The sequence below is a fragment of the Papio anubis genome, chromosome 14, assembly GCF_008728515.1.
Source record: "Papio anubis isolate 15944 chromosome 14, Panubis1.0, whole genome shotgun sequence".
NCBI classification, from domain to species: Eukaryota; Metazoa; Chordata; class Mammalia; order Primates; family Cercopithecidae; genus Papio; species Papio anubis.
In genome coordinates, this window is record NC_044989.1 from 61,447,348 (window position 1) to 61,474,776 (window position 27,429).

Here is a 27,429-nt window from a genome sequence, read left to right on the forward strand (position 1 = left end):
ACAGGCGCCCGCCACCTCGCCCAGCTAGGTTTTTTTTGTATTTTTTAGTAGAGACGGGGTTTCACCGGGTTAGCCAGGATGGTCTCGATCTCCTGACCTCGTGATCCGCCCGTCTCGGCCTCCCAAAGTGCCGGGATTACAGGTTTGAGCCACGGCGCCTGGCAACACAGATTTTTAACTGATTGGTTGGTTTGTGTGACACAAAAATTTGCCAAAAATTTTTTTTTACTGAAATAATCTAATATTTTACACTGTAGTCTAAAAAACTGTGGAAACTCTATGTTTCATTACGTCAATTATTACCTGTTTATGTTTTGACCATAATTTCTTTGGAAGAGCAATTTTGTGAAAATTTGTTTAAATTCTTTTGACTTTGATAGAGCATTGATTATAATCCTTTTTCTGGTAGCCCAATTTTATTTAATTCTTTTTTTTTTTTTAGAGACGTGATCTCACTGTGTTGCCCAGTCTGGTCCCAAACCCCTGGGCTCAAGCAGTCCTCCCACTTCAGGCTCCCAAGGTGCTGGGATTACAGTTGTGAGCCACCATGCCTGGCCCTCCAGTAATGTACATTTTTTCTATCAGGAATGTGTGAATTAAACACACAATTCAATTAAATTCATGTTGTAGGACAGTGTGTCTCTATTCTCTTCCTTTTGTAATGACATGAAGACAGATGTAGATTACACTGATGTTTCTTTTTTTTTTTTTTTTTTTTTTTTTTTGAGACGGAGTCTCACTCTGTTGCCTGGGATGGAGTGCAGTGATGTTATCACGACTCACTGGAGCTTGACCTCCCTGGGCTCAGGTGATCCTCCCACTTCAGCCTCCTGAGTAGCTGGGACCACGGGCATGCACCACCATGCTGGCTAATTTTTAAAATTTTTCTGTAGAGATAGGGTTTCATCATGTTACCCAGGCTGGCCTGAAACTCCTGGGCCCAATCAGTCCTCCTGCCTTGGCCTCCCAAAGTGCTGGGATTACAGGCATCAGCCACCATGCCCAGCTGACATAATTTTCAAAGAAAGTAAATACTAGGAGATTATAATTTTTGTAGCAGACTCTCTGATGTATCATTTAAACTTGTGCTTAAATTATGTTTAAATATGTAAATAAGCACATTGTAGTCTTAGGAATGCTTTTAACTACATTTATTAATTTATATTTAATATATTTATATTTTATGTATATGAATGCCTAGAAGCAAACTTTTTTGCTGTTAAAAATAATGAAGCCATGCTAGTTTTTCATTTGATTCTTCAGTGAAGAATTATAGCTATTTTTCCTTTTTTAAAAAATGAAAATTTTAGTATTTAATGATACTCTCTCTCCCATGCCCATAACCGTGTAAAAGTGCTGTTTTATGTTCCTCACAGGAATTAGAGTGTGTTGGTTAATTTTTCTTTGTGAAATGGTACTATTTTTATAAACTTTATTTATTTATTTAGAGATGGAGTCTTGCTCTGTCGCCCAGGCTGGAGTGTAGTGGAGCCATCTCGGCTCACTGCAACCTCCGCCTCCCGGGTTCAAGCAATTCTCCTGCCTCAGCCTCCCAGGTAGCTGGGACTGCAGGCACTGCCACCATGCCCAGCTAATTTTTTGTATTTTTAGCAGAGACAGGGTTTCACCATATTAGCCAGGATGGTCTCGATCTCCTGACCTCGTGATCCACCCGCCTCAGCCTCCTAAAGTGCTGGGATTACAGGTGTGAGCCACTGCACATGGCCATAAACTTTATTTTTAATGTATAACTTGAAAAATAAATTTCAAACTGTGTAAATTATTAGTCCTGTAGTAACAATATTTTATTTGTTTTATTACATCAGTAATTTGCTAAAATTAGTCATAATCTAAGAGATGATCAGGCTTGCAAGACACTTGAAAAATGTCAAGACCCTATAAAACTGATTGGTGGTCAGAATTGTCAAAAACATCTTATTCTCTTCCCTTCACTAAATGTCAGTATTCTTGGCTCCTTTTCTAAAATTCTAATAATTGCATTTTTGTGTAACATTTTTTATGAAGGCCAAACATGGTGATCCATGTGTGTGATGAAGCAAAAAACTTGAAAGAAGATTTTACTTGCCCGCGAGATCTTTTGATATCAGAAATGAAGTACTTCGCTGAATATTTATCTATGGATGCCCAGCGCTGGGAAGAGGTGGACATTTCAGTTCATTGTGACGTTCACATTTTCAACTGGTTGATAAAATATGTTAAAAGGAACACTGAGGAGAATAAAGATTGTGAGATGCCCACTTTAGGTAAAAAACAATCTGTTGCTTATTTTGTAGTGAAATTTGTGTGTCACCCGGTAGTTTCTTCAGGCCAAAAGTGAAATATGGAAAATTGTTTGGACACCAGTGTTTATGCTCATATTACTAACAGCCTTTTAGGAAACTGATAATCTCATCTTTTTTAGAAAATTATAGTAAATTTATGGCAAACGAACAGATCTCTAGATCAGCAGTTCGCAGTGTATGGTATATGGACCAGTGGGATACTAGGGACCCTTTTAGGGTGTCTACAAGGTCAAAACGTTTGCATAATAATACCAAGATGTCACTTGACTTTCTCACTGTGTTGCTCAGATGGTACCAAAGCAATAGTGGGTAAAACTGTTGAAGCTTTAGACAAGATCAAGGCAGGGGCACCAAACTGTACTAGTAGTAAGTACATAGTTGCATAGTTAATAAGAAAAAATCTAGTTTCACTTAAGAATGTCCTTGGTGAAGCAGTAAAATTACTAATTTTATTAAATCTTGACCATTGAGTATACATCTCTTTACTGTGATGAAATGGAAAGTCCACTCCTGCTGCACACCAACATATGATTCTCCTGAGGAAAAGCACTTGTGTGATTGTTTTCAGTCCTGAAGTAGATTAGCTGCTCTTTTAAAAATTGAAAACCATTTTTACTTGAGAGAACAACTGACAGAGAAATAATGGTAATTCAGACTTAGGTATTTGGCAGACATTTTCTTGAAAATGAGCTCTTCACTTAAAGCTGAAAGCATTTGTCACCTGCTGTCAGTGACAAAATTCAGGGTTTCGAGTGAGAATTACAGTTTTGGAAAACTTACCTGCTTACATGTGCTTGACAGAAGGCTTCTCAATACTTGACTTTTCTGATGAGATTGGTGATCATATTAATGACTGTGATTTTTAAATGTATTGTGCAATGAAGTATTTCAACATTTGGAATATCTGTATAATTCACTGAGCCAACATTTTCCAAATGACCAATGCATTTTATTTTCAAAAAGTCACGCATGGGTGAAAGATTCATGCAAAGTGCAAGATAAATTAGATAATTTTGTTGTTAACAGTCAGAAAAGTTCACTGACACAATTCAGATACCATTGCAATTAACCTTTAAGAAACTACTATTTGTCAAGTTTGGTGTAACATCAAAGAAGGCTACCCACAAATTGAATGCAGAAACAGATATGAGAATCCAGTTGTCTTCTATTAAGTCAGACATTAAAGAGATTTACAAAAAATGTCAGACAGTGCTACTCTTCACTCTATTTTTTGTTCTTGTTGAGAAAGAGTCCGCTCTGTCACCCAGGCTGGAGTGCAACAGCGTGATCTCAGCTCACTGCAACCTCTGCCTCCTGGGTTCAGGTGATTCTCCTGCCTCAGCCTCCCGAGTAGCTGGGATTATAGGTGCATGCCACCACGCCTGGCTAATTTTTGTATTTTTAGTAGAGACAGGGTTTTGCCTTATCAGGCTGGTCTCAAACTCCTGACCTCAGTTGATCCGCCCGCCTCAGCTGCCCAAAGTGCTGAGATAACAGGCGTGAGCCACGGCGCCTGGCCTATTATTTTTCATTTTAGAAAAGGTAGTTATTTTAGGCAGGCATGGTGGCTCACACCTGTAGTCCCAGCACTTTGGGAGGCTGAGGTGGGTGGATCACTTGAGGCCAGGAGTTCGAGACCAGCCTGGCCAACATGGCAAAACCCCGTCTCTACTAAAGATACAAAAATTAGCTTGTCGCGGTGGTGCCCACCTGTAATCCCAGCTACTTGGGAGGGTTAGGCATGAGAATTGCTTGAGCCCATGAGGTAGAGGCTGCAGTGAGCCAAAATTGCACCACCGCATTCCAGCCTGGGCGACAGAGTGAGACCCTTCCTAAAAAAAATCAAAACGTAGTTATTTTAATAAAAATATGTTAACATGTGATAGGTTTTTTGTTCTTTGTAAATGCATATTTTTTTATTTTCTCTATTTTAATTTCTAATGTGATAAATACTGGCAGATACAACCCACATAAAGAAAAACCCTTTGGGATTCCTAGTTTTTAAGTTTGTAAAGGGGTCCTCAGATCAAAAGTTCAAGAACCAGTGTTCTAAATGATAGCATACTACTAGTATTACTAGTAGAATTATTGTAATAAGAATAATTACTGAGTAATATTTCAATGGGCATACACTTGTATGATCACACTTGTGGTTTAATAGTCTTTCTGTGCACTAGAATTGCTATTTACAGTAGTATTAAAATAGAACTTATTGGAAAATATATCTATGCCGACAGTGTAAAAGTTTTTGAAAAAAGTTAGTAATTTATTGTATTATTTAGTGACCACATTAATAGGAGAGGTTTCTAGTGGTCCTTAAATAAAAATTACAAGATTGCTAAATCAAAAATTTCAGCCAGAATCCAGAGATTCCAGACTAACCAGCTATAATATGTATGTGTTAAATAAAAGTCAAAACATGTAGAGTGTAGTAAAGGTAAAAGAAATGCAGCAAGCCTGGCCAGCATAGTGAAACCCTGTCCCTACTAAAAATCCAAAAAATATTAACCTGGTATGGTGGTGTGTGCCTGTAGTCCAGGCTACTCGGGGAGGCTGAAGCAGGAGAATCTCTTGAACCCAGGAGGCAGAGGTTGCAGTGAGCAGAGGTTGTGCCACTGCACTCCAGCCTGGCGACAGAGCAAGCTCTGTCTCAATTTAAAAAACAAACAAACAAAAAAAAACAAAAAAAAAACAACAAAAAAAACCGGTCTCTGTGGCTCACGCCTGTAATCCTAGCACATTGGGAGGCCGAGGTGGGCGGATCACCTGAGGTCAGGAGGCGAGACTAGCCTGGCTAACGTGGTGAAACCCCGTCTGTACTAAAAGTACAGAAATTAGCCGGGCGTGGTTGAGGGCGCCAGTAGTCTCAGCTACTCGGGAGGCTGAGGCAGGAGAATCGCTTGAAACCGGAAGGCGGAGGTTGCAGTGAGCCGAGATCGCGCCACTACACTCCAGTCTGGGCGAAGGAGCGAGACTTTGTCTCAAAAAAGAAAAAAAGAAATGCAGCAAAGCTAGTCATTCTGTTATCTTTACCTTAAATCAGTGGCTATAAATGTAAATATTTACAAAAAAAAAAAGTCTTCTAACCAGGAAAACTACCAAAATGCTTAATTACATTTCTAATAATCCAGCCACTGGTTCCTAACTGGGAGCTTTTTCACCAGCTGCTTCCTCCCTTCACCATTTGTGTTTAAGAGACTTGACTGGGCGCGGTGGCTCACGCCTGTCATCCCAGCACTTTGGGAGGCCAAGGCTGGCGGATCACGAGGTCAAGAGATGGAGACCATCCTGGCCAACATGACGAAACCCTGTCTCTACTAAAAATACAAAAATTAACTGGGTGTGATGGTGAACAAGTGTAGTCCCAACTACGCGGGAGGCTGAGGCAGGAGACTCTCTTAAACCCAGGAGCAGAGGTTGCAGTGAGCAGAGATTGCACCACTGCACTCTGGCCTGGCAACAGAGTGAGACTCCCTCTCAAAAAAAAAAAAAAAAAAAAAAAAAGCCTTGAATCTAGAATTGTTATTTAAAGAGACAGATTGGGATTACTTATTTTAACTATTGTCTGCTTAGTCGTTTATTTAGAATTGTCTTAGTACTGTAATGATGCAAAACACAGTTTTCTTTCCTTAAACATACCTCATGGGAGAGGACAGGTTTGCTAAACTACAGCATCAGGCAGCATCTCCTTTTCTGTATGCCTGAAAGCTCACTCATTATGCCTTTAGGAAGTAAGTTTAGTACTCTGCAGTAGTAAATTTTTTATCTTTCAGAATCTTTTAAAATTAAATATTTGTTCATAACAAGCATTGAACTCTTTTTAAAGTAACTTTTCTAATAACAAATGCTCTCATTAATCATTTAAAAAGTTTTCTATTACTTGTGTATGCAATTAATTATAGTCTCAATTATCTTTTTCCCTGATTTAGTCAAGGAGAAGATTGCATATGTCATATCTTTAACTGGAGTCTCTTACTTTATATGAATCCAACACCAGAATAAATTTATTGTGCATTTTCTCCATAACCTAAGTTTTAACATTGAATTTTCTTTATTTTGTGTATCTAACCCATAAGCTATAATAAGGTTATATTAAATTTTTCTTGTTACAGTAATGTCCTCTTTTAAGGTGAGAAGGAGCCTGTTCAGAGGAGATTGGGGTACTCATCAAAAGGATAATCTAATTTCTTTCTTTTTTTTTTTAGAGCCGGGAAATGTCATTTCAATTCTTATTTCTTCAGAGTTTTTAAAAATGGATTCACTGGTAAGTATTGACTTAAAAAATCAAAGTGCTTCTGTTCACTTATGCTTTCTTTTCCTTCAAGTATCTCAAAAATTCTGAGACACTTTATTAAAATTATTATTAATTAAAAAAACAATTAAAAAATTGTTAGTTCAAGAGTATAATTTCTTTTTTTTTGAGACAGAGTCTCTCTCTGTCGCCCAGGCTGGAATGCAGTGGGATGATCTCAGCTCACTGCAACCTCTGCTTCCCTGGCTCAAGTGATCCTCCTACCTCAGCCTCCCTAGTAGCTTGGACTACAGGCGCATGCCACTACACCCGGCTAATTTTTCTATTTTTTATAGAGACGGGGTTTTGCTATGTTGCCCAGGCTGGTCTCGAACTCCTAATCTCAAGCAATCCACCTGCCTTGGCCTCCCAAAATGCTGTAATTACAGGTGTGAGCCACCACACACAGCCAGAATACTCCTTTTCTATGTTAGCAGATGTGAAGTTTATTTATTTGACTCTTCGGGGTTTGTACTAGTCCCTGTATTCTTTTATTTTTTAAATTAAATAGAGATGGGGTGGGGTGGTCTTGTTATGTTACTCAGGCTGGTCTCAAACTCCTGGGCTCAAGTGATCCTCCTGCCTCAGCCACCTGAAGTGCTGGGATATAGGTGTGAGCCACCATGCCTGGCCAATTACCTGTATTCTTTCTACTCCTTAGCTCTTCCCCATTTAGCCCAGCTGGTATCAGTTGCTTCAGGGAAGGGTTACAGAAAAAAAGCAGAAACTAAATGAGTTTTTGAGTTTTGAAATTTTTGAAACCTTTGAATTTTGAAATCTAAGCCCTAAAGGATAATTTTTATGCTGTAAGCATAAATATTTGGAAGAATACATGATTATCCTCTCTTTACTTTTAAAGTAAATAAACATACCTCAGGTTGGAGAGAGAGAGGATGTAAGGAAGAGAGCAAACCCACCATAAGTGAAAATTCTGAATTGACTGAAATTTTGTTTCTGACACCCAGGGAAAAGGAGGCTTAAAGTTCTAACTAAGTTTAATTATAAGAAGTTACAGACCCGGCACAGTGGCTCACGCCTGTAATCCTAGCACTTGGGAGAGGCCAAGGCAGGTAGATCACGAGGTCAGGAGTTCAAGACCAGCCTAGCCAACATGGTGAAACCCTGTCTCTACTAAAAATACAAAAATTAGCCAGGCGTGGTGGCGGGCACCTGTGAGCCTAGGAATGCTGAGGCAGGAGAATCGCTTGAACCCAGGAGGTGGAGGTTGCAGTGAGCTGAGATTGTGCCACAGCACTCCAGCCTGGGTGACAGAAGACTCCATCTCAGGAAAAAAAAAAAAAAAAAAGTAGTTACATATTCTGTACACTTGAGTTTTTAGACTAAAATTTATATATACCTGCCACAATTTTAAAAGATTCATTATTATTATTTGAAATATTCTAAAGAAGGTTGAAAATAATTTTTTAGGTATGTATATATGCTGTTACAAATTTGACCTGCTGGATTGCCTTTGGAACAGTATAGATTAAGTCAAATAGGCAAATCCCAGTTAGTACCTAGCAATATATGGGTTAGACTTTTGATGAATTTTATCTTTGAAAGGTATTGCTATGACATTGTCCTACATGCTACTATTTTCAACATTTATTTTCTGTGATTTTTTAGGTTGAACAGTGTATTCAGTATTGCCACAAAAATATGAATGCCATAGTAGCTACCCCATGCAACATGAACTGTATTAATGCAAATCTTCTCACACGTATAGCTGATCTGTTCACACACAATGAAGTTGATGATTTAAAGGACAAAAAAGATAAATTTAGAAGGTAATTTCAAAAATTTAATTTTAAACCTAATATTCCTGTTAAAAGAAATATATTTGTTTCATGTAGTGAAATATTCTTTTTTTTTTTTTTTTTTTTTGAGAAAAGTTTTAACTGTATTGTTCAGGCTGGAGTTCAGTGATGCAATCTTGGCTCACTGTAGCCTCAACCTCCTGAGCTCAAGTGATTCTCCTACCTCAGCCTCCGAAGTAGCTGGGACTACAGGCGTGTACCACCATGCCCAGCTAACTTTAAAAAAAATTAACTTCTTGAAGAGACAGGGTCTCACTTTGTTTCCTAGGCAACAAAGTTGCCCAGTTTTTGAAATTAATTTTTACTCTCTCTTTTCATTTATAGTTAGCTTATTATTATTATTTTGAGATGGTCTCTCTCTGTTGCCCAGGCTGGAGTGCAGTAGCAAGATCTTAGCCACAACTTTCACCTTCAGGCTCAAGTGATCCTTCCACCTCAGTCCAAGTAGGTGGAACCACAGGCACACGCCACCATGCAGAGCTAATTTTTGTATTTTTTGTAGAGATGGGGGTTTGCCACGTTGCCCATCCTGGTCTTGAATTCCTGGGCTCAAACGATCCAACCGCCTTGGCCTCCCAAAGTGCTGGGATTACAGGTGTGAGCCACCATGCCTGGCCAAAATACTCTATTTTTAGAATATATTTAGAAATATATTTCTATTTTATTTTAAATGAAGTAAGTAAAGTGAAGTAAAATTTATCCAGAGCCAATGGCTCAAGATAAAAATTAGTAATTAGTTACTTTGTATAATGGACATATGAATATATAGTGATAGTGAATTATGTTAATTATGAAGATACTACTGAAGAGGCTGAGGTGGGATAATTACTTGAGGCAGGTGTTCAAAGCTGTAGGGCACTGCTGTTATCCCTGTGAATAGCCACTGCATTCCAGCCTGGGCAATATAGTGAGACCCTTTTCTAAAAAGCTAAAAATTATTAAAACATACCTTAGATAAAGGGAAAAGTGGTATGAAATGAGGTCAGCAGTGGTTATATCATTTAGGGGCTGTTTAGGTCATAGCCAGGAGGATATACTTTAGGTGTGAATGGAAGCAGGGGAGTGACGTGATCTGATTTGTTTTTAAGAGACCATTTTGGTTGCTATGTGGAGAATAGATGTTAGGGATTTAAGAAGCAAGGAGACCTGTTCAGAGGCTGGTGTAGTAGTCTGTTGAGAAATGAAAGGGTTTGCACTAGGGTAGAAACAGCAGAGCTGGAAAGAAGTAGATGGACTCAGTTGTTAGATTTATGAATGTAATGATGTGGGAAGAGAGAGGATTCCAGGATAATTATTAGGTTTTCAGTTTGAGTAACTAAGTGGACGGTAGTGCTATTAATGGAGAAAGGAAACATTGGGAGGGGAAGGAATGGGGTAAGGGAAATCAAGGATAGATTTAGGTCTTTTTGAGATTATTTAACATACTTCTTGGACATTCAAGTAGGATGACAAGTAGATACCTGGGTATATTAGTCTGGAGTTTAGGTCAAAGGTCAGGACTTAAAATAGAAATTTAAGAGTAGATGAGATTTGAAACCATGGAACTGGATAAGACCATACTTTTTTTGTATGTCCTGTTCAATAAATCTTTGCCTCCCTAAAGGTGGTGAAGACATTGTCCTATGTTTTTCTGTTATTCATCTTGAATTAATTTTTTTATATGGTATGAGGTAGGGGTCAAGGTTCATTTTCTTTTTTTCTGAAATAGATATCTAGTTGACACAATACCATATGTTAAAAAGACCATCCTTTCCCCCACTGAATTGCAGTGGTACGTTTACTATATGTTTCTGAATTGTCCTTTTTGTTCTGTTGATTTCTTTGTCTATCCTTGTATCAGTAGCACACTGTCACACTGTCTTTTTTTTTTTTGAGACAGAGTTTCACTCTTGTCACCCAGGCTGGAGTGCAATCATGAGATCTCAGCTCTCTGCAACCTCCGCCTCCCAGGTTCAAGCAATTCTGCCTCAGCCTCCCAAGTAGCTGGGATTATAGGCACCCACCACCACACCCAGCTAATTTTTGTATTTTTAGTAGAGATGGGGTTTCACCATGCTGGCCAGGCTGGTCTCAAACTCCTGACCTCAGGTGATCCACCCGCCTTGGCCTCCCAAAGTGCTGAGATTACAGACATGAGCCACTACACCCAGGCAACACACTGTCTTAATTATGATAGCCTTATAATAATTTTTGGCATCTGGTAATTTAAATTCTCAAGTTTTGCCTATCTTCAAGATTGTAGTGTTCTCTATTAAGTTTTTGGCATTTCTATATAAATTTGATAATCAGCTTACCCATTTTCTCTTTCTCACAAACACATAAACATGCTAGAATTTGGGATTCATGTAATCTGTAGATCAATTTAGGAAGATTTAACGTTTTAATAATACTGTGTCTTTCAATCCATGAATATGGTATAACCTTCCATTAATTTGAATTTATTTCACCAATGTCTTGTAGTTTTCAGTGTAGAGATATTTTTCCTTTTTTTATTTATTTTATTTTAATTTTTGAGACAGGGTTTTGCTCAGTCACCCAGGCTGGAGTGTAGTGGTATGTACAGTCATGGCTTACTGCAGCCTCAAACCCCTGGGCTCAAGCATCTTCCCACTTTGACCTTCCAAAGTTTTGGAATTACAGGTGTGAGCCACCATACCCAACCTCCTTTTTAAAGTTAAACTTATTCCTAGGTATTTAATATTGTTGGTGCTATTGTAAGTGCTACTCTAATTTATTTCATTTTTTAATTGTTAGCAAGATAGTATTGATAAAAGCTACCGAATATTTAGATTCACCAGAGGAGAAGTAGCCAGTTAAGAGCCTGAGAAGGAGGAGCCAGTGAAGTAGAAAGGAAGGCAGAAGGAAAGAAAGTTTCCAAAGGAAGATGATGATTAAGTGACCAAATATGTGGAATGCTGCTATCACATAGAGTAAGATGGGGACAGAAATGTGACCAAGTGGATTTAGAAAACTTTTTTCCAGATGTTTTACTTTGAATGATTGCTGAAAAAATTGGCAGTATCTATTAGGGATAGGTAGGCTCAAGAGAGGATTTTTTGTTTTTTTAGGAAGGGAGATACTAGATTATGTTTATATGATCAGAATGATCCATTAGGAATAAATTAATAATTCAGAGGATTATTCAAGAATTTAATCCTGGCTGGTCGCAGTGGCTCACGCCTGTAATCCCAGCACTTTGGGAGGCTGAGGTGGGTGGATCATGAGGTCAGGAGATCGAGACCATCCTGGCTAATACAGTGAAACCCCGTCTCTACTAAATATACAAAAAAAAAATTAGCCGGGCATGGTGGTGGGTGCCAGTAGTCTCAGCTACTCGGGAGGCTGAGGCAGGAGAATGGCATGAGCCCGGGAGGCAGAGCTTGCAGTGAGCCGAGATCGTGCCACTGCACTGCAGCCTAGCAGAGTGAGACTCCGTCTCAAAAGAAAAAAAAAAGTTTAATCCTTAAGGGGAATGAGACAGAGAGGAATTATCCAAGAGCTAAATAATTGAAAACAGGAATGGAATTCTAAATCCAGATTTGACTTTTAATAACAGAAGACATTACATAAGGAAAAATGGAGACAGGTAGGATATACATTTAGAATTAAAGACATGCTTAGAAGACTCAACTTCAGTTATATTATGCATAATAACAATTAACATTTATTGAATGCTTAACACTATATCTAGTACTCTTTAAAAACATCACTTAACCCTCATAAAACTTTATGAGATTGGACATACTAACCACACTTTATAGTTGAGAAAACAAGGTTCGAAGAGGTTAAGTAGTTGCTAAAGATCATATATCTAGTTATTGGTAGGCCTGGGTTGTTAAATTCTCAAAATCTTTAATGTGGGATATTCCAGTAACAAAGGACTAAAAGAGGCCAGGCAAGGTGGTGCAAGCCTGTAATCTCAGGACTTCGGGAGGCCAAAGCAGGAGGATTACTTGAAGGCCAGAAGTCTGAGGCCAGCCTGGGCAACATAGCCAGCCCCAATCTCTACAGATTTTTTTTTTTTTTTTTTTTAAATTAACTGAGTGTGGTGGCACACAGTAGTCCTAGCTACTTGGGAGGCTGATGTGGGAGATGACCTGAGCCCAGGAGTTTGAGGCCCAGGAGTCTGAGGCAGCATTGCACTCCAGCCTGGGTGACGGAGCAAGACCCTGTCTCTAACAAAATAAAATAAGGCCGGACGCGGTGGCTCACGCCTGTAATCCCAACACTTTGGGAGGCCAACGCGGGTGGATCACGAGGTCAAGAGATCAAGACTATCCTGGGCAACATGGTGAAACCGCGTCTCTACTAAAAATACAAAAAATTTGCTGGGCGTGGTGGTGCACGCCTGTAGTCCCAGCTACTTGGGAGGCTGAGACAGAAAAATCGCTTGAACCCAGAAGGCAGAGGTTGCAGTGAGCAGAGATCGCACCGTTGCACTCCAGCCTGGGCAACACAGTGAGACTCCATCTCAAAAAAAAAAAAAAAAAATAAATAAATAAATACAATTTAAAAATGACTAAAAGATAGCTATTTATCAATCTTATTTTTTATGAGAAAATAGATGATTGATTGATCAAGCAGTTTTCATCAGAACTGCTTAATTTTATTTACTTAGATAATGATAAACTGTTGTTTATTTACTTAGAACACTAAAAATGTGTAACAAACTCCCAAAGAGAGCCACTAAGGATTTATTAATCTTATTTTACAAATGCACAGATTGGTTTGTTTATTTTCATCATTATAAAGTAAATGTAGAAAATTAATATTTTGATCATTTGTTGTTAATAGCAAACTTTTTTGTAAGAAGATTGAAAGACTGTTTGATCCTGAGTACTTGAATCCAGATTCTCGGAGTAATGCAGCAACCTTGTATAGGTATGCTAACATGTTTTTTCTTTGATATGCTTTATAATGCAGCTATATTCTGTAATTTACTACATTTACATTCTTCTTCCTGGATGTTTTTTGTATTTTCTTTGTTTATAGATGCTGTTTGTGTAAGAAACTTTTAACAAAAGAAACAGAAAGAAGAATTCCTTGCGTTCCTGGAAAAATCAATGTGGATCGACATGGAAATATTGTCTATATTCACATAAGGTGTCGTGAAGATAAAATATATTTTCATATATATGTATTTGTTGTTGTTGTTGTTGTTGTTGTTTTGGAGACGGAGTTCTACTCTGTCACTCAGGCTGGCATGCAATGGCGTGGTCTTGGTTAACTGCAACCTCCCCCTCCCAGGTTCAAGTGATTCTCCTGCCTCAGCCTCCTGAGTGGCTGGGACTACAGGTGCATGCCACGACACCCAGCTAATTTTGTATTTTTAGTAGAGATGGGATTTCACTATGTTGGCCAGGCTGGTCTCGAACTCCTGACCTCGTGATTCACCCACCTCAGCCTCCCAAAGTGCATATTTATAAAAATATAACTACTTTTTTTTTTTTTTTTTTTTTTGAGACGGAGTCTCACTGTGTCTCCCAGGCTGGAGTGCAGTGGCGCGATCTCAGCTCACTGCAAGCTCCGCCCCCCGGGTTCACGCCATTCTCCCGCCTCAGCCTCCCAAGTAGCTGGGACTACAGGCGCCCGCTACCGCGCCCGGCTAGTTTTTTGTATTTTTAGTAGAGACGGGGTTTCACCATGTTAGCCAGGATAGTCTCATCTCCTGACCTTGTGATCCACCCACCTCCGCCTCCCAAAGTGCTGGGATTACAGGCTTGAGCCACCGCGCCCGGCCAAAAATATAACTACTTTTATAAGGAATGGGATAACATCTTTTTTGCGTGTGATCCAACTTTCATTTAGAAAAATACTTTCAAAACAAGGTAGTTGTTAGTACATTTTATTTACTGGGTAAATGTCATAATGTTTTAAACATTAAAATGATAAAAAATATTGTATGTTAATCTTGAAAGGTATTCTAGTTAGTGCCTTTAAAATGCTGTCTTTTCACTAACAGATTTTAGTTATCTGTACAAATGTTATATTGAATTTTACAAGAGAACCAAATTTACTTTCTGGTAAATTTTGGTGGGGAAAATTGTCTTTAGCGTTGTATTTTCTGTCATCTATTTGTTCTTCATACTTTGTCAGTATTTCATTAATATATAGGCTGGGCGCTGTGGCTTACACCTGTAATCCCAGCACTTTGGGAGGCCAAGGCAGGTGGATCACCTGTGGTCAGGAGTTCGAGACCAGCCTGACCACTGTGGTGAGACCCTGTCTCTACTAAATACAAAAAACTAGTCGGGCATGGTGGCAGACGCCTGTAGTCTCAGCTACTTGGGAGGCTGAGGCAGGGGACTCACTTGAACCCAGGAGGCGGAGGTTGCAGTGAGCCGAGATCATGCCACTGTACTCCAGCCTGGCGACAGAGCAAGACTCTGTCTCAAAAAACTAAATAAATAAAATAAAAATTAGCCGGACATGGTGGTGCACACCTGTAACCCCAGCTACTTGGGAGACCAAGGCAGGAGAATCGCTTGAGCCCAGGAGGCGGAGGTTGCAGTGAGCTGAGATCACGCCATTGCACTCCAGCCTGGACAACACAAGTGATATTCCGTCTCAAAACAGTAAAATAAATAAATACATAATACGTATTTCTCTTTGTGTTCAAAACAAGTTCTCATTCTGAGTTGAGGGTGGGTGTTGTAACTTGGTATAATGTCTCAGGAGGCAGAAACCTCAAAATGTGTATTCTTTGACAACATCCTTCATCCAGTATCATTCAGGCTGAAACGCAGTGGTGTGATCATAGCTCACCGCAGCCTTGAACTCCTGGGCTCAAGAGATCTTCTTGCCTGTATTCTCAGCATTTTGGGAGGCTGAGGTGAGAGGATTACTTGAGGGACAGGAGTTTGAGACCAGCCTGGGCAATATAGCCAGACCCCATCTCTACAAAAAAAATTAAAAATTAGCTGAGCATGGGAATCCTAGCTAGGAGTCTGAGGCAGGAGGATCATGTGATCCCGGGAGTTTGAGGTTGCAATGAACTAGGAGCATGCCACTGAACTGAAGTCTGGACGACAGAGCAAGACCCTGTTTCTTAAAAACAAAGTTATAAAGTATATACATACATAAAAGTTGTTAGTGGTTAAAAAAATAGGATGTTCACTAAAACATTAATTGTGGTGTTACCTTTCAGTGATAGTATTACGGATGATTTTAATTTTCTTTTTGTTCTTTTTTCTATATTACAAATTTATAGCATGCACTGTTATGAAAGAAACCCCACAAATGTTAAATTTCATATATATATATACACACACACCTATTAGTAGTATGTGAAAAAGTAATTGATACTAACCTCAACATCCATTTTTATTGTTTTATTCAAAGTATTTTCCTACATGTCAGCAGTTGATGTATACTTTTTTTTTTTTTTTTTTTTTTTTTAAGAGACAGTCTTTGTTGCTCAGGCTGGAATGCAGTGGTGCGATCATAGCTCACTGCAGCCTTGAACTCCTGGACTCTCAAGGCTCCCATATCAGCCTCCTAAGCTGGGACCATGGGTGCGCACCACCATGCCTGGCAACCTGGCAATTCTGTGTGTGTGTGTGTGTGTGTGTGTGTGTGCGCGCGCGCGTGCGCACAGGGTTTCACTGTGTTGCCAAGGCTGGTCTTCAACTACTGGCGCAGGCCTCAAGCAGTCCTCCCACTTCAGCCTCTCAAAGTGTTAGGATTACAGGTGTGAGCCACCATTCCTGGCAGATGTATACATTTAAAAAATTGTTTTTAAATTAATTTTTTTTTGAGATAGAGTCTCACTCTGTCGCCCAGGCTGGAGTGTAATGGCGCAATCTTGGCTCACTGCAACCTCCACCTCCCGGGTTCAAATGATTCTTCTGCCTCAGCCTCAGCCTCCCGAGTAAACCTCTTTGACCTAAAATTACTTTTAGAACAAATGTGCCTGTGTAATTTGTAATAACATCATGACATTTTATTTTTGAGCTAAGCACAAAGCCGGCAAAGTTAGAAAAGACTGAGATAAAGACTTAAAAGAATCAGGTCTATAATCCCAGTAGTTTGGGAGGCTGAGTCAGGAGGACTGCTTCAGGGCAGGAGTTTAAGACTGGCCTGGGCAACATAGCGAGACCCCCTTCTCTACAAAAAATTTTTTCTATTAGCCAGGTGTAGGTTTGGCACAGTAGCTCATGCCTGTAATCCTAGCACTTTGGGAGGCTGAGGTGGGTGGATCACCTGAGGTCAAGAGTTCGGGATGAGCCTGGCCAACGTGGTAAAACCCTGTCTCTACTAAAAATACAAAAATTAGCCAGGCATGGTGGCATGCACCTGTAATCCCAGCTACTCGGGAGGCTGAGGCAGGAGAATCGCTTGAACCCGTCAGGGCAGAGGTTGCAGTGAGCCAGTATCATGACACTTCACTCCAGCCTGGGCAAAAGAGTGAAACTGGGTCTAAAAAAAAAAATTAGCCAGGTGTGATGACACATACCTGTAATCCCAGGTACTCAGGAGGCTGAGGTGGGAGGATCACTTGAACCAAGGAGTTTGAGGTTGCCAATAAACTATGATGATTGCACCACTGCACTCCAGGCTGGGTGACAGAGTATGACCCTGTCTCAAAAACAAAACAAAACAACAACAACAAAAAAAAAAAACAAACTTGAGTTGCATATGACCATAGCAAATATGGTTTTGAGCCTTTGCTATTTTTTAACTTTATATTATTTAATTAAAAAATCTATATTACCAAGACCTGATTGTATATTCTGTATCGCTCAATTACTAAAAAATACTTGAAAATAGTGTAAAATACTAATACGTTAATGAAATGTACAAATACATTAATGATTCTAATGTCTAGAATCATATGCATTTAGAATAAAGCTTCCATTTAACATATGCCTAATTCCCAACTGTTGGCCTGTTCAAACTATATTTAATTTGTAATCCTGTATCTAGCTTTGCAAAATAATTTGATATTCAAATAATTCATACCTTTTCCTGTTGTCCACCAAATATACAAACCCTGTCTCTACTGAAAATACAAAATTAGCCGGGTGTGGTGGCACACGCCTGTAATCCCAGCTAGTTGGGAAGCCAAGGCAGGAGAATTGCTTGCATCCTGGAGGTGGTGGTTGCAGTGAGCCAAGATCATGCCATTGCACTCCAGCCTGGGCAACAAGAACGAAACTCCATCTCAAAAAAGATAATAAATAAATAAAGCAAATCATTTATGTTACTTTCTTGTAAAATTGAGGCTCTTTCCCCAGAGATAAGACATGGGATGTTCATGAGTATTTGAATAGTCTTTTCGAAGAATTAAAATCTTGGAGAGATGTATACTGGCGATTGTGGGGAACAATCAACTGGCTGACTTGTTCAAGATGTTATCAGGTAAGTTTTTTTTTTTAGTATCCTGCTCTGCAAATATTGAGAGCAATATTCTTTTGATATCTGCTGTTTAATCAATGTATTTAAACGTGTTTGGACAATATCCAACATCTGTTTAAAGAAACTAGTGGCAGCTGGGCATGGTGGCTCATGCCTGTAATCCCAGCACATTTAGAGGCCGAGGCAGGCAGATCGTTTTGGCCCAGGAGCTCAAGACCAGCCTGGGCAACATAGTGAGACTCCATCTCTTAAAAAAATAAAACTAGGCCTGGTGCGGTGGCTCACGCCTGTAATCCCAGCACTTTGGGAGGCTGAGGTGGGTGGATCACGAGGTCAGGAGATCAAGACCATCCTGTCTAACATGGTGAAACCCCATCTCTTGTAAAAATACGAAAAATTAGCCGGGTGTGGTGGCACGTGCCTATAGTCCCAGCTATTTGGGAGGCTGAGGCAGGAGAATCACTTGAACCTGGGAGGCAGAGGTTACAGTGAGCCAAGATTGCGCCACTGCCCTCTAGCCTGGGCAACAGAGCAAGACTCTATCTCAAAAATAAAATAAAATAAAAAATAAAACTAGTGGCAAAAGCAAGGGTGCTGCTAAATGTTTTTTGCATCTGGCTTCATATCTCTTGACATGTTTCTTCTTTCTCTTTTTCTTTTTTTTTATTTCCATTCCTGAAACAATCAAAGACTTGTTGAATTTTTAGAAAAGTAACACGTTTTGGCCGGGCATGATGGCTCACGCCTGTAATCCCAGCACTTTGGGAGGTCGAGACAGGTGGATCACCGGAGTTCAGGAATTCGAGACCGGCCTGACCGACATGGAGAAACCCCATCTCTACTAAAAATACAAAATTAGCCAGGCGTGGTAGTGCATGCCTGTAATCCCAACTACTCAGGGTGCTGAAGCGGGAGAATCGCTTGAACCCGGCAGGCAGAGGTCGCGGTGATCCGAGATTGCACCATTGCACTGCAGTCTGGGAAGGAGGGAAACTCCATCTCAAAAAAAAAAACAAAAACAAAAAAAAACCTCACTGGTTTTAAGTGATCAAATCCCAGTTTTTCAATGAAAACAATTATATAAAAAAAGTCCTTATTGCCTTCACTTGTTTCCAGCCAAACTATTTTCTCTGATGTTCTATACATTTCTATAGAAATTCAGAAGCACCTTTGCAGATAGGATGCTATTGATGTGTGCCTTTGTTGTTATAACAATTTTGTTCCCAAAAAGTTTTTGTTTTTTATTAATGTTTATAATAAAAGCATAAGAAAACTTGCTATTTGTAGGAACCTATAATAAACCCTTTTATGGAATAAATAGGTTTTTCTAAGTCACACTCATTCCTAATTAATCTTATGTAGAAATGTAGCGTTCTCGACATATAATTTCTTTTGAATCCCTGAAGTTTTCCTGTCCTCAGTACTTTTCCTCTCTCATTTGCGTGATGATTTTCAATAGAGGGAAGGAAGAACAGCCTGTCAGAATCTTCAGATTGGGATTTTAAACTGTTTAAGGTCCCACTCGATGGGTTCTACATTACCACAATTTTAAAAAGGTTTGTTGAAGTATTATATACAGTAAAATTCATCCTTTTTGTGACCTTCAACAATGCATACAATTGTATAACTACCTCTGCAATCAAAGCATGTAACACTTACATCATCCTAAAAGAAATTTCTTTGTGCCCCTCTGTAGTCAATTCATTCCCCCACCCTAGCCTCTGGTAACCACTGGTCTGTTTATATATATTTAGTTTTGCCTTTTCCAGAACGTCATATGAGTGGAATCATATAGCATTTAGCTTTTTGAATCTAGCTTCTTTCACTTCGAAAAATGGATATAAAATCTATTCATGATGTTGTTTCATAAATTAGTTTGTTATTTTTTATGGCTAAGTAGTAATCTGTTGTATGACTATATCACAGTATGTTCAGACATTCACCAGGTGGAGGATGTTTGTAGTGTTCTAGTGTGGGGCCATTATGAAGAAAGCTGCTATAAACATTTTCATACAGGTTTTCCTGTGAACATAGGATTTTATTTCTCTTGGATGTATTTATTTCTCTCTTTTTTTTTTTTTCTTGAGATGGAGTTTCACTCTTTTTGCCTAAGCTGGAGTGCTATGGCGCCATCTTGGCTCACTGCAACCTCCACCTCCCAGGTTCAAGTGATTCTCCTGCCTCAGCCTCCCAAGTAGCTGAGATTACTGGCACACGCCAACACACCCGGCTAATTTTTTGTATTTTTAGTAGAAATGGGGTTTCACTGTGTTAGCCAGGATGGTCTTGAACTCATGACCTCAGGTGATCTGCCTGCCTCGGCCTCCCAAAGTACTGGGATTACAGGCCTGAGCCACTACGCCTGGCCTCTCTGCTTTCTTATTACCTAGGAGTAGGATTGCTGGTTTGTGTGGTGGTTTAACACTCGCCGTGCCTAACGGTTTTCCAAAGTCCTAGAATCATTTTGCATTTCTACCAGCTACGTATGAGAGTTCTAGTTGCCCCACATCTCAGTAGCAATTGATATTGTCAGGTTTGGATTTTTTGTTAATCTAATAAGTATGTAAAGGTCCTCCTCACAATCAGAGTGTCACTTATAATCAAGGATATCAAGCTTCTAAAATCTGACTTGCTCAACATGTCAGAATGCGGAAACTTTGAGAGATTATTTTCCTCTCCTTTATAGCAAATTGAATATTGATTGATTGATATTGAATATTTATTATAGAGCTCATAAACTCATAAAATAGTTTGTATGCAGAATATTGTTTATAAGAGAATGTGCACCTTATAGTTTTTATAAGTTCTCAAATTTTTAAAATTAAAAACCATTATGTGAACATCATAATTGAAACTAACACTAAAATTTCTGAATTATAGACAACTAAAAATTCTGAATTATAGACTATTCTTTAATGCATTTATGTTAAAGATCAGTGCTTATCAAATCTCAGCAACTTCAGTACATCATAATATAAATAGAAAAAACAGATCAGTGCTTAGAATTGTTAATATTGTGTTTTTATTTGAATTATCTTACTAACTTGTTTTTTTTAACCTGTTCTCACTCAGAGTCCCTCCTCCCCTGACAGGACCCTATTCAGGGTTTCCCTTCTTAAAGTCTCCCCGAGTGAGGAACTCTCTTAACAAGGGCCCGCTCCTGGTGCGATGCTATAGCTTTTCATCCCATCTCAGAGCCCCCCCGAAAAAGAAACAGGTGATCAGAGTACCAGTCAGGGTACCTCCCAAAAGCCCAGCGATCTCCCCTCCATCCAGTCCAAGGTATCACTTTTTCACCTTTTCTGGTCCTTTCCCCGACAGGGATTAATGGTATTACCCATTCGGGTCTTTCTTCACCCCAGGCCTTGTGGGACCGCCCTTAATCATCCAGTGGTACTGCCCCCTTTTAGGATACACCACTGCCACGCACACAGAATCTCCACCCAGAAGCAATGACATCTGGGGTCTTTCTCCAGTCCCCTGGCATGGTATTTCTTACAAACTTTCTACCTCCCACTGGCTAATGGAATTGCCCTCCCAGTGGCTCCCCCACCCATGACACAAAAGCCCAACATCCCCTTCCTTTCTTTCCAGATAAAATGGTTTTGCCTTCTCAAGGTCTCCTGCCTTCAAAACCCAACATTATCATCACCCACCAATGGTGCCCCCTGCACAGGCCCAAAAGTCTTGTCCCCTCTAGATCTGAGTAAGATATCATCTACTCAAGGATGCTCTCCCTAGCCCACAAGGCTAACAGAATCCAACCTTCAGAGCCCCACAGTATCTCTGAATCCAATAATTTCACCACTCAGAGCCTCAGTTTCCCTCTCCAAACCAACTTCTGGGACTCCGGGTCCATCCCAACCAACCTTTTCTCAGAGCTGGTGGCATAACCTCTCTCTACCAGCCAGCCCCCAGCTGCCTAACCCAGTGGTCTTTCCCATCGCAAGCAGCACCTGTGTCCACTGAAACTCCACTTAGACAGTGCTTGCACCATGTTCTTTTTTTTCTTCTTCTTTTTTCCCGAGATGGGATCTTGCTACATTGCCCAGGCTGGCCTCGAATTCCTAGGTTTAAGCAGTCCTTCTGCCTCAGCCTCCCTAGTAGCTGGAGTGACAGGTGTGTACCATCACACCCGGCCCTATTTTACCAACTTATAAACAATTGAAACCTGATGGTTAATTTGACAATTAAACCTTGATAAGCTTTTATCAAAGTTTTCAAAGCCAATGATTCAAAGTTACGTCATAGTTTTTATTAATACTGATGCTAAATATTTACCTTAAAAATGCATCAAGGGACCAGGCATGGTGGCTCATGCCTGTAATCCCAGCACTTTGGGAGACCAAGGCAGGCGGATCACCTGATGTCAAAAGTTCAAGACCAGTCTGACCAACATGGCAAAACCCTGTCTCTACTAAAAATAGAAAAATTAGCCCGGTATGGTGGTGTGTGCCTGTAATCCCAGCTACTCGGCAGGCTGAGGCAGGAGAATCGCTTGAATCTGGGAGGTGGAGGTTGCAGTGAGCCGAGATGGCACCACTTCACTCCAGCCTGGGCAATAGAGCGAGATTCCGTCTCAAAAAAAAAATGCATCAAGGAATAACCAAATGAAGCAAAATTTTATTTTCTTTGGAAAACATTTGAGGTGATTGGTCAATTGTAAAATTGAATGTATATCAAGATCAGTTTAATTCATCTGAATTTTGCTTAAGGTGATTTCATTTTTTGCTCTCTAATAGCTTTATTCAGATGGAATTACACGCCATGAAATTTACTAATTTTATTTTTTTATTTTTATTTTTTAAGTTAGGTTGTGTTCAGAATTTACTCTTTTTAAATCTGCAGTTCACTTTTTTTTTTGTAAATTTAGAGTTGTACAGTCATCACCATCATCCAATTTTAGCACATTTCTATCACCTCAAAAAGATCCCTCGTGCCCATTTGCTGCTATTCCACATTATAACCTTCCACCCCTGGCAACCACTGATCTATTTTGTGTCTGTATAGATTGGCTTTTTCTGCATATTTCATATAAATGGAACATATAATATTTGGTCTTAAGTATTTTTGAAATGTATAATTTTGTTGTGGAAATAGTAGTTGATTTTATCTATTTCTTTCTTAGGCCTTTCTCTGTATTGAATTTTCACATTGTCAGTACCACTCAGAAACAGTGGTTTATCCTACTGCAGCAAGTTCATTGAATTCTGTTGGCACTGGAATTTATCCCTGTTGTAACCAAAAGATTCTTCGGTTTGATCCTACTCAGCTTACAAAGGTGAATTTTGAATATTGCTCTTTTGTAGCTACAGTTTTTAAAGTATAACAGTAATACATTAATGTATAAAAGACTTCCAACAATACATAAATAAGTATAGGAAGAAGAAGTTCCTCTTTATAACACTCTCCCATTTTCCATCTCTTCTTAGAGATAATCACTGTTAATGGTTTCCTTTCAGACCTTCTTTTGTACCTTTCAGGCACAAATTATATATTTTTTTTGTTTTTTGGAGGTTTTTGTTTTTTGTTTTTTGCGATGGGGTCTCCCTCTGTCGCCCAGGCTGGAGTGCAGTGGTGCCATCTCGGCTCACTCCAGCCTCTGCCTCCCAGGCTCAAACAATCCTCCCACCTCAGCCTTCCGAGTAGCTGGGACTCCAGGCACACGCCACCATACTCAGTAATTTTTTGTATTTTTGTTAGAGACGGGGTTTCGCCATGTTGCCCAGGCTGGTCTCGAACTCATGAACTGAAGCGATCTACCTGCTTTGGCCTCCCAGAGTGCTGGGATTACAGGTGTGAGCCGCCACACCCAGACTTATATATGATTTTTTGTTTTGGAAACCAGATCATACTAATAATATTCTGTAATTTGCCTTTTTTACTCAACAATGTAACTAGGGTATCTTTCTGTGCTATTTTATTTAACTGCTGTATAATATTCCAAGCTATGTATATATCACAATTTAACCATTCTCCTATTAATGAACATTTCGGTGGTTTCTAGACTGATGGTATTACTGTGTTGCAGTGAATATCCTTGCACATATATATTGATGCAATGTGTGAGTATTGCTATAGGTTAGATTCTCTGATCACAAACACTTTTGAAAATGTTCTGTAATTAAATGTCATGTGTGAATGAAAGGAACCTAAAGCTCTTTATCATCATCCACACAAAAATACTTAAAAAGCACCAAAGATGTGCCATACACTGTGCAAGGTGGAGGATAGCATGTAAAATTGGATCATTTATGCCCTTGTGGAACTTATAGCTGAGGCAGTAATACCAAAAGGAAAAAAAGCACCCAAATAAATGTTTGAAGACACATACAGGGCCCTAAATGTCTATAATAGGCTGGTATCATTCAGCCATAGACGTCAAGGAAATCCTCAAAGGAGTTGGCATTAAGTTGAGATCTGAAGGATTCATAGGAGTATGTGAGGTGAAGAGGAAGGGAAAGAGTGTTCTAGTCAGAACAGCAAGGTCAGAAGGAACACAGTGAGTAAAAGAGACTGACAACCTGAGGCTGTCGTAGAAAACATGCATAGTTCAAGACAAGTCTGGAGAGGTAGGTAGGTGTCAGTCCATGCTGGAGCAGGATGTCATAAGCCATGTTCAAGTTTTTCTTTTATCTCCATTTTGAAAATATCAGTTGCAGTGTGGAGAATGCACACTTGAGGGGTAGTCAGTGGAATCACGTACAAAAGGAAGTTATCATAGTAGTCTTAGAGAGAGATGATGGTACCAGAGCAGTGAAGATTAAGAGAATTGGATGAATTTAATATTTAAGAGATGAAACTGAAATTATCTGACAGATTGTACTGCAGAGGGAGAGGGGGAAGGATGACTCAGTTTCTTGTTGGTGCTACTGGATAGCTGGTGGTGCTATTCACTGAAGAGGAAGCAGCAGACGGAAATCAGGTTTTGAGAGACTCATGAGTTCTGTTTGGATATTTTGAGTTTGAGGTGCTTTCTGAGATAACCAGACAGAGGCCATTAGATATATGAGTTTTGGAGCTCAGACAAGTGGTTAGGCTGGAGATAATAACATAAGTTTTCCTGCAATAGATGATAGTTAAACAGCAGGTATAGGTGAGCATATGAAGAGCAGAGGGAAACTACAGCTATGGCTGGATGAAGCAGCATGAGCCTGCAAAGGAGAATGGTCAGGGGCAGCCAGAATGATAGGAGAAAAATTGAGGATGTTGAGGGAGTAATATGAAAGAAAGAGGAGCGGACTGTGGTGCCTAGTATGGCTAAGAGGTCAAATAAAATAATGAAAGAACTGTGTCCTTTGGCCTTAGTGACAGGGAATTCATAGGTGTGAAGAGCTGTTTTGGTGGAGTGCTAGATCCAGAAGCCAGGTTTGTATGGGTTGAGAAATGAGTGAGAGATTAACAAATGGGAACAGTATATATGACATCTCTTTTGGGAAATTTGAGAAAGGGAGAAGATAGATTAGTAATTTAAGTTATGAATATTTGTTTAGTGTTTTGGGGGTTGTTTTTTGTTTGTTTGTTTGTTTGAGAAGGAGTCTCACTGTTGTCCAGGCTGGAATGCAGTGGCATGATCTCAGCTCACTGCAATCTCTGCCTCCCGGGCTCAAGCGATTCTCCTGCCTCAGCCTCCCAAGTAGCTGGAATTACAGGCACGTGCCACCATGCCTGGCTAATTTTTGTATTTTTAGTAGAGATGGAGTCTCACCATATTGGCCAGGCTGGTCTCGAACTCCTGACCTCAAATGACCCGCCCATCTGGGCCCCCCAAAGTGCTGGGAATACAGGCGTGAGCCACCATGCCTGACCTTGTTTCTGTTTTGATACGAGAGAACCTTTTAAAAGTCAGTCGGAAGGATCCAGCTGAGAAGGAGAGGTTGATGGTATAAGGTGAGAAGGCAGGGTAGGGTGGGACCTTAACCACATTTAGTGGTATTAATTTCGACAAGAGAGTGGACAGCTCCTCTATTACAACAGGAGAGAAGAGTAGAATGGTTGTAGATATTAGTAAAATTGTGTTTTTGTCATTTAGTTGATAACTTATTCTAATCCAATGCTTTTTCTGTTCTCTAAAAAGTAGAAGATTAAGCCATCCACTAAGAATAAGGGGGAAAAGGGAAGGTTCCAAGGTTTGAGGGAAGTATGGAAGGTTTGAAATAGTATTTTGAAAAATAGAAGAGTGAATTTTCCAGAGAAAATGTATATTGCCAGGAAGTTTGAGAGCTCACTGGAGATTGGCATCCATAAGTTCACAATATAATTCATCATGCCTGTTTATATCACTCTCTCCAGTAACCCTTGGCTGCATGAGTACAGGCAGGGAGAAAATGGGTAGTTGAGTTCATCTAGAGTTAGGATTTTGCCAGATGGGGATGATGAAATTTAGGGGCAAGGAATCTGGGATATTGGCGTGAATGTTACTGAATGATGGGTCATGGAATTTAAACTGGATTCATTTTCTTGTATTTGCAATCCGTTACCAACTTTGATTACTTAAAAGTTTTATCGGTGAGGTAATAGATTACTTACATAACATTTATTCTTAAAGTTTTAGTTATACATTTTACAAACAAAGATACTTAAATTGGGCATGAGACGTTAAGCAAAATTAGATTAGCTTTGCTAGACCCAAGATATTTCATTAATTCATCATTACTATTATGTTTTTTTCAGTAACATGATTTTTTAGTCTTTACATTTCTTTCTAACCACATTAATTTTTAACCTCATTAATTTGTAACCACAAATTTACATTTGTGGTTAGTTTGTTTCCATTTTAGCTATCACATTTCCACATCGTTTGGAGCAAAATATATTTCTTTGTAGGCATCTTTAAAAAAATATATCGGCTAGGCGTGGTGGCTCACGCCTGTAATCCCAACACTTTGGGAGGCTGAGGCGGGCAGATCATGAGGTCAGGAGATCAAGACCATCCTGGCTAACACAGTGAAGCCCCTTCTCTACTAAAAATACAAAAAATTAGCTGGGCGTGGTGGCGGGCGCCTATAGTTCCAGCTATTCAGGAGGCTGAGGCAGGAGAATGGTGTGAACCTGGGAGGTGGAGCTTGCAGTGAGCCAAGATCACGCCACTGCACTCCAGCCTGGGCGACAAATCAAGACACTGTCTGAAGAAAAAAAAAATTATATATATATATAGGCCGGGCACGGGGTGGCTCATGCCTGTAATCCCAGGACTTTGGGAGGCCGAGATGGGTGGATCACCTGAGGTCAGGAGTTCAAGACCAGCCTGGCCAATATGGGGAAAACACTGTCTCTACTGAAAATACAAAAATTAGCTGGGCATCATGGTGGGCGCCTGTAATCCCAGCTACTCGAGAGGTTGAGGCAGGAGAATCGCTTGAATCCAGGAGGCGGAGGTTGCAGTGAGCCAAGATCAGACCATTGCACTCCAGCCTGGGTGACAGAGCAAGACTCTATCTCAAAAAAACCAAAATATATATATGATGAATCTTTTGTTGATATATACGTTGCTTGTATCCCGGCTGGGCACGGTTGCTCGTGCCTGTGATCCCAGCACTTTGGGAGGCCAAGGTGGTCAGATCATGAGATCAAGAGATCGGGACCACCCTGGCCAACATGGTGAAACTCTGTCTCTAGTAAAAATACAAAAATTAGCTGGGTGTGGTGGTGTGTGCCTGTA

The 27,429-nt window shown here is 39.9% G+C and overlaps 1 protein-coding gene across 6 annotated transcripts in view; it reads left to right on the forward strand.

The window, feature by feature from the left end:
- Positions 1-1,714: 1,714 nt before the first annotated feature.
- The window catches only part of KIAA1841 (KIAA1841 ortholog), a 64,479-nt gene continuing 38,764 nt past the window's right edge, over positions 1,715-27,429 (forward strand). For 3 of the 6 annotated variants that reach the window (XR_004178273.1, XR_004178274.1, XM_031655225.1), the window contains exons 1-7: positions 1,716-2,264; positions 6,509-6,567; positions 8,221-8,381; positions 13,206-13,292; positions 13,404-13,514; positions 17,648-17,771; positions 22,897-23,049. Coding sequence is in view for 4 of the 6 variants with exons in the window: in XM_031655225.1 (XP_031511085.1) it covers positions 2,033-2,264; positions 6,509-6,567; positions 8,221-8,381; positions 13,206-13,292; positions 13,404-13,514; positions 17,648-17,771; positions 22,897-23,049 (927 nt within the window). In the remaining 2 variants the exon portion in view is untranslated. Of the gene's footprint in view, positions 2,265-6,508; positions 6,568-8,220; positions 8,382-13,205; positions 13,293-13,403; positions 13,515-17,647; positions 17,772-22,896; positions 23,050-27,429 lie in introns of all 6 variants that reach the window. The other 3 variants (XM_031655228.1, XM_031655226.1, XM_031655224.1) reach the window with 3 other exon arrangements.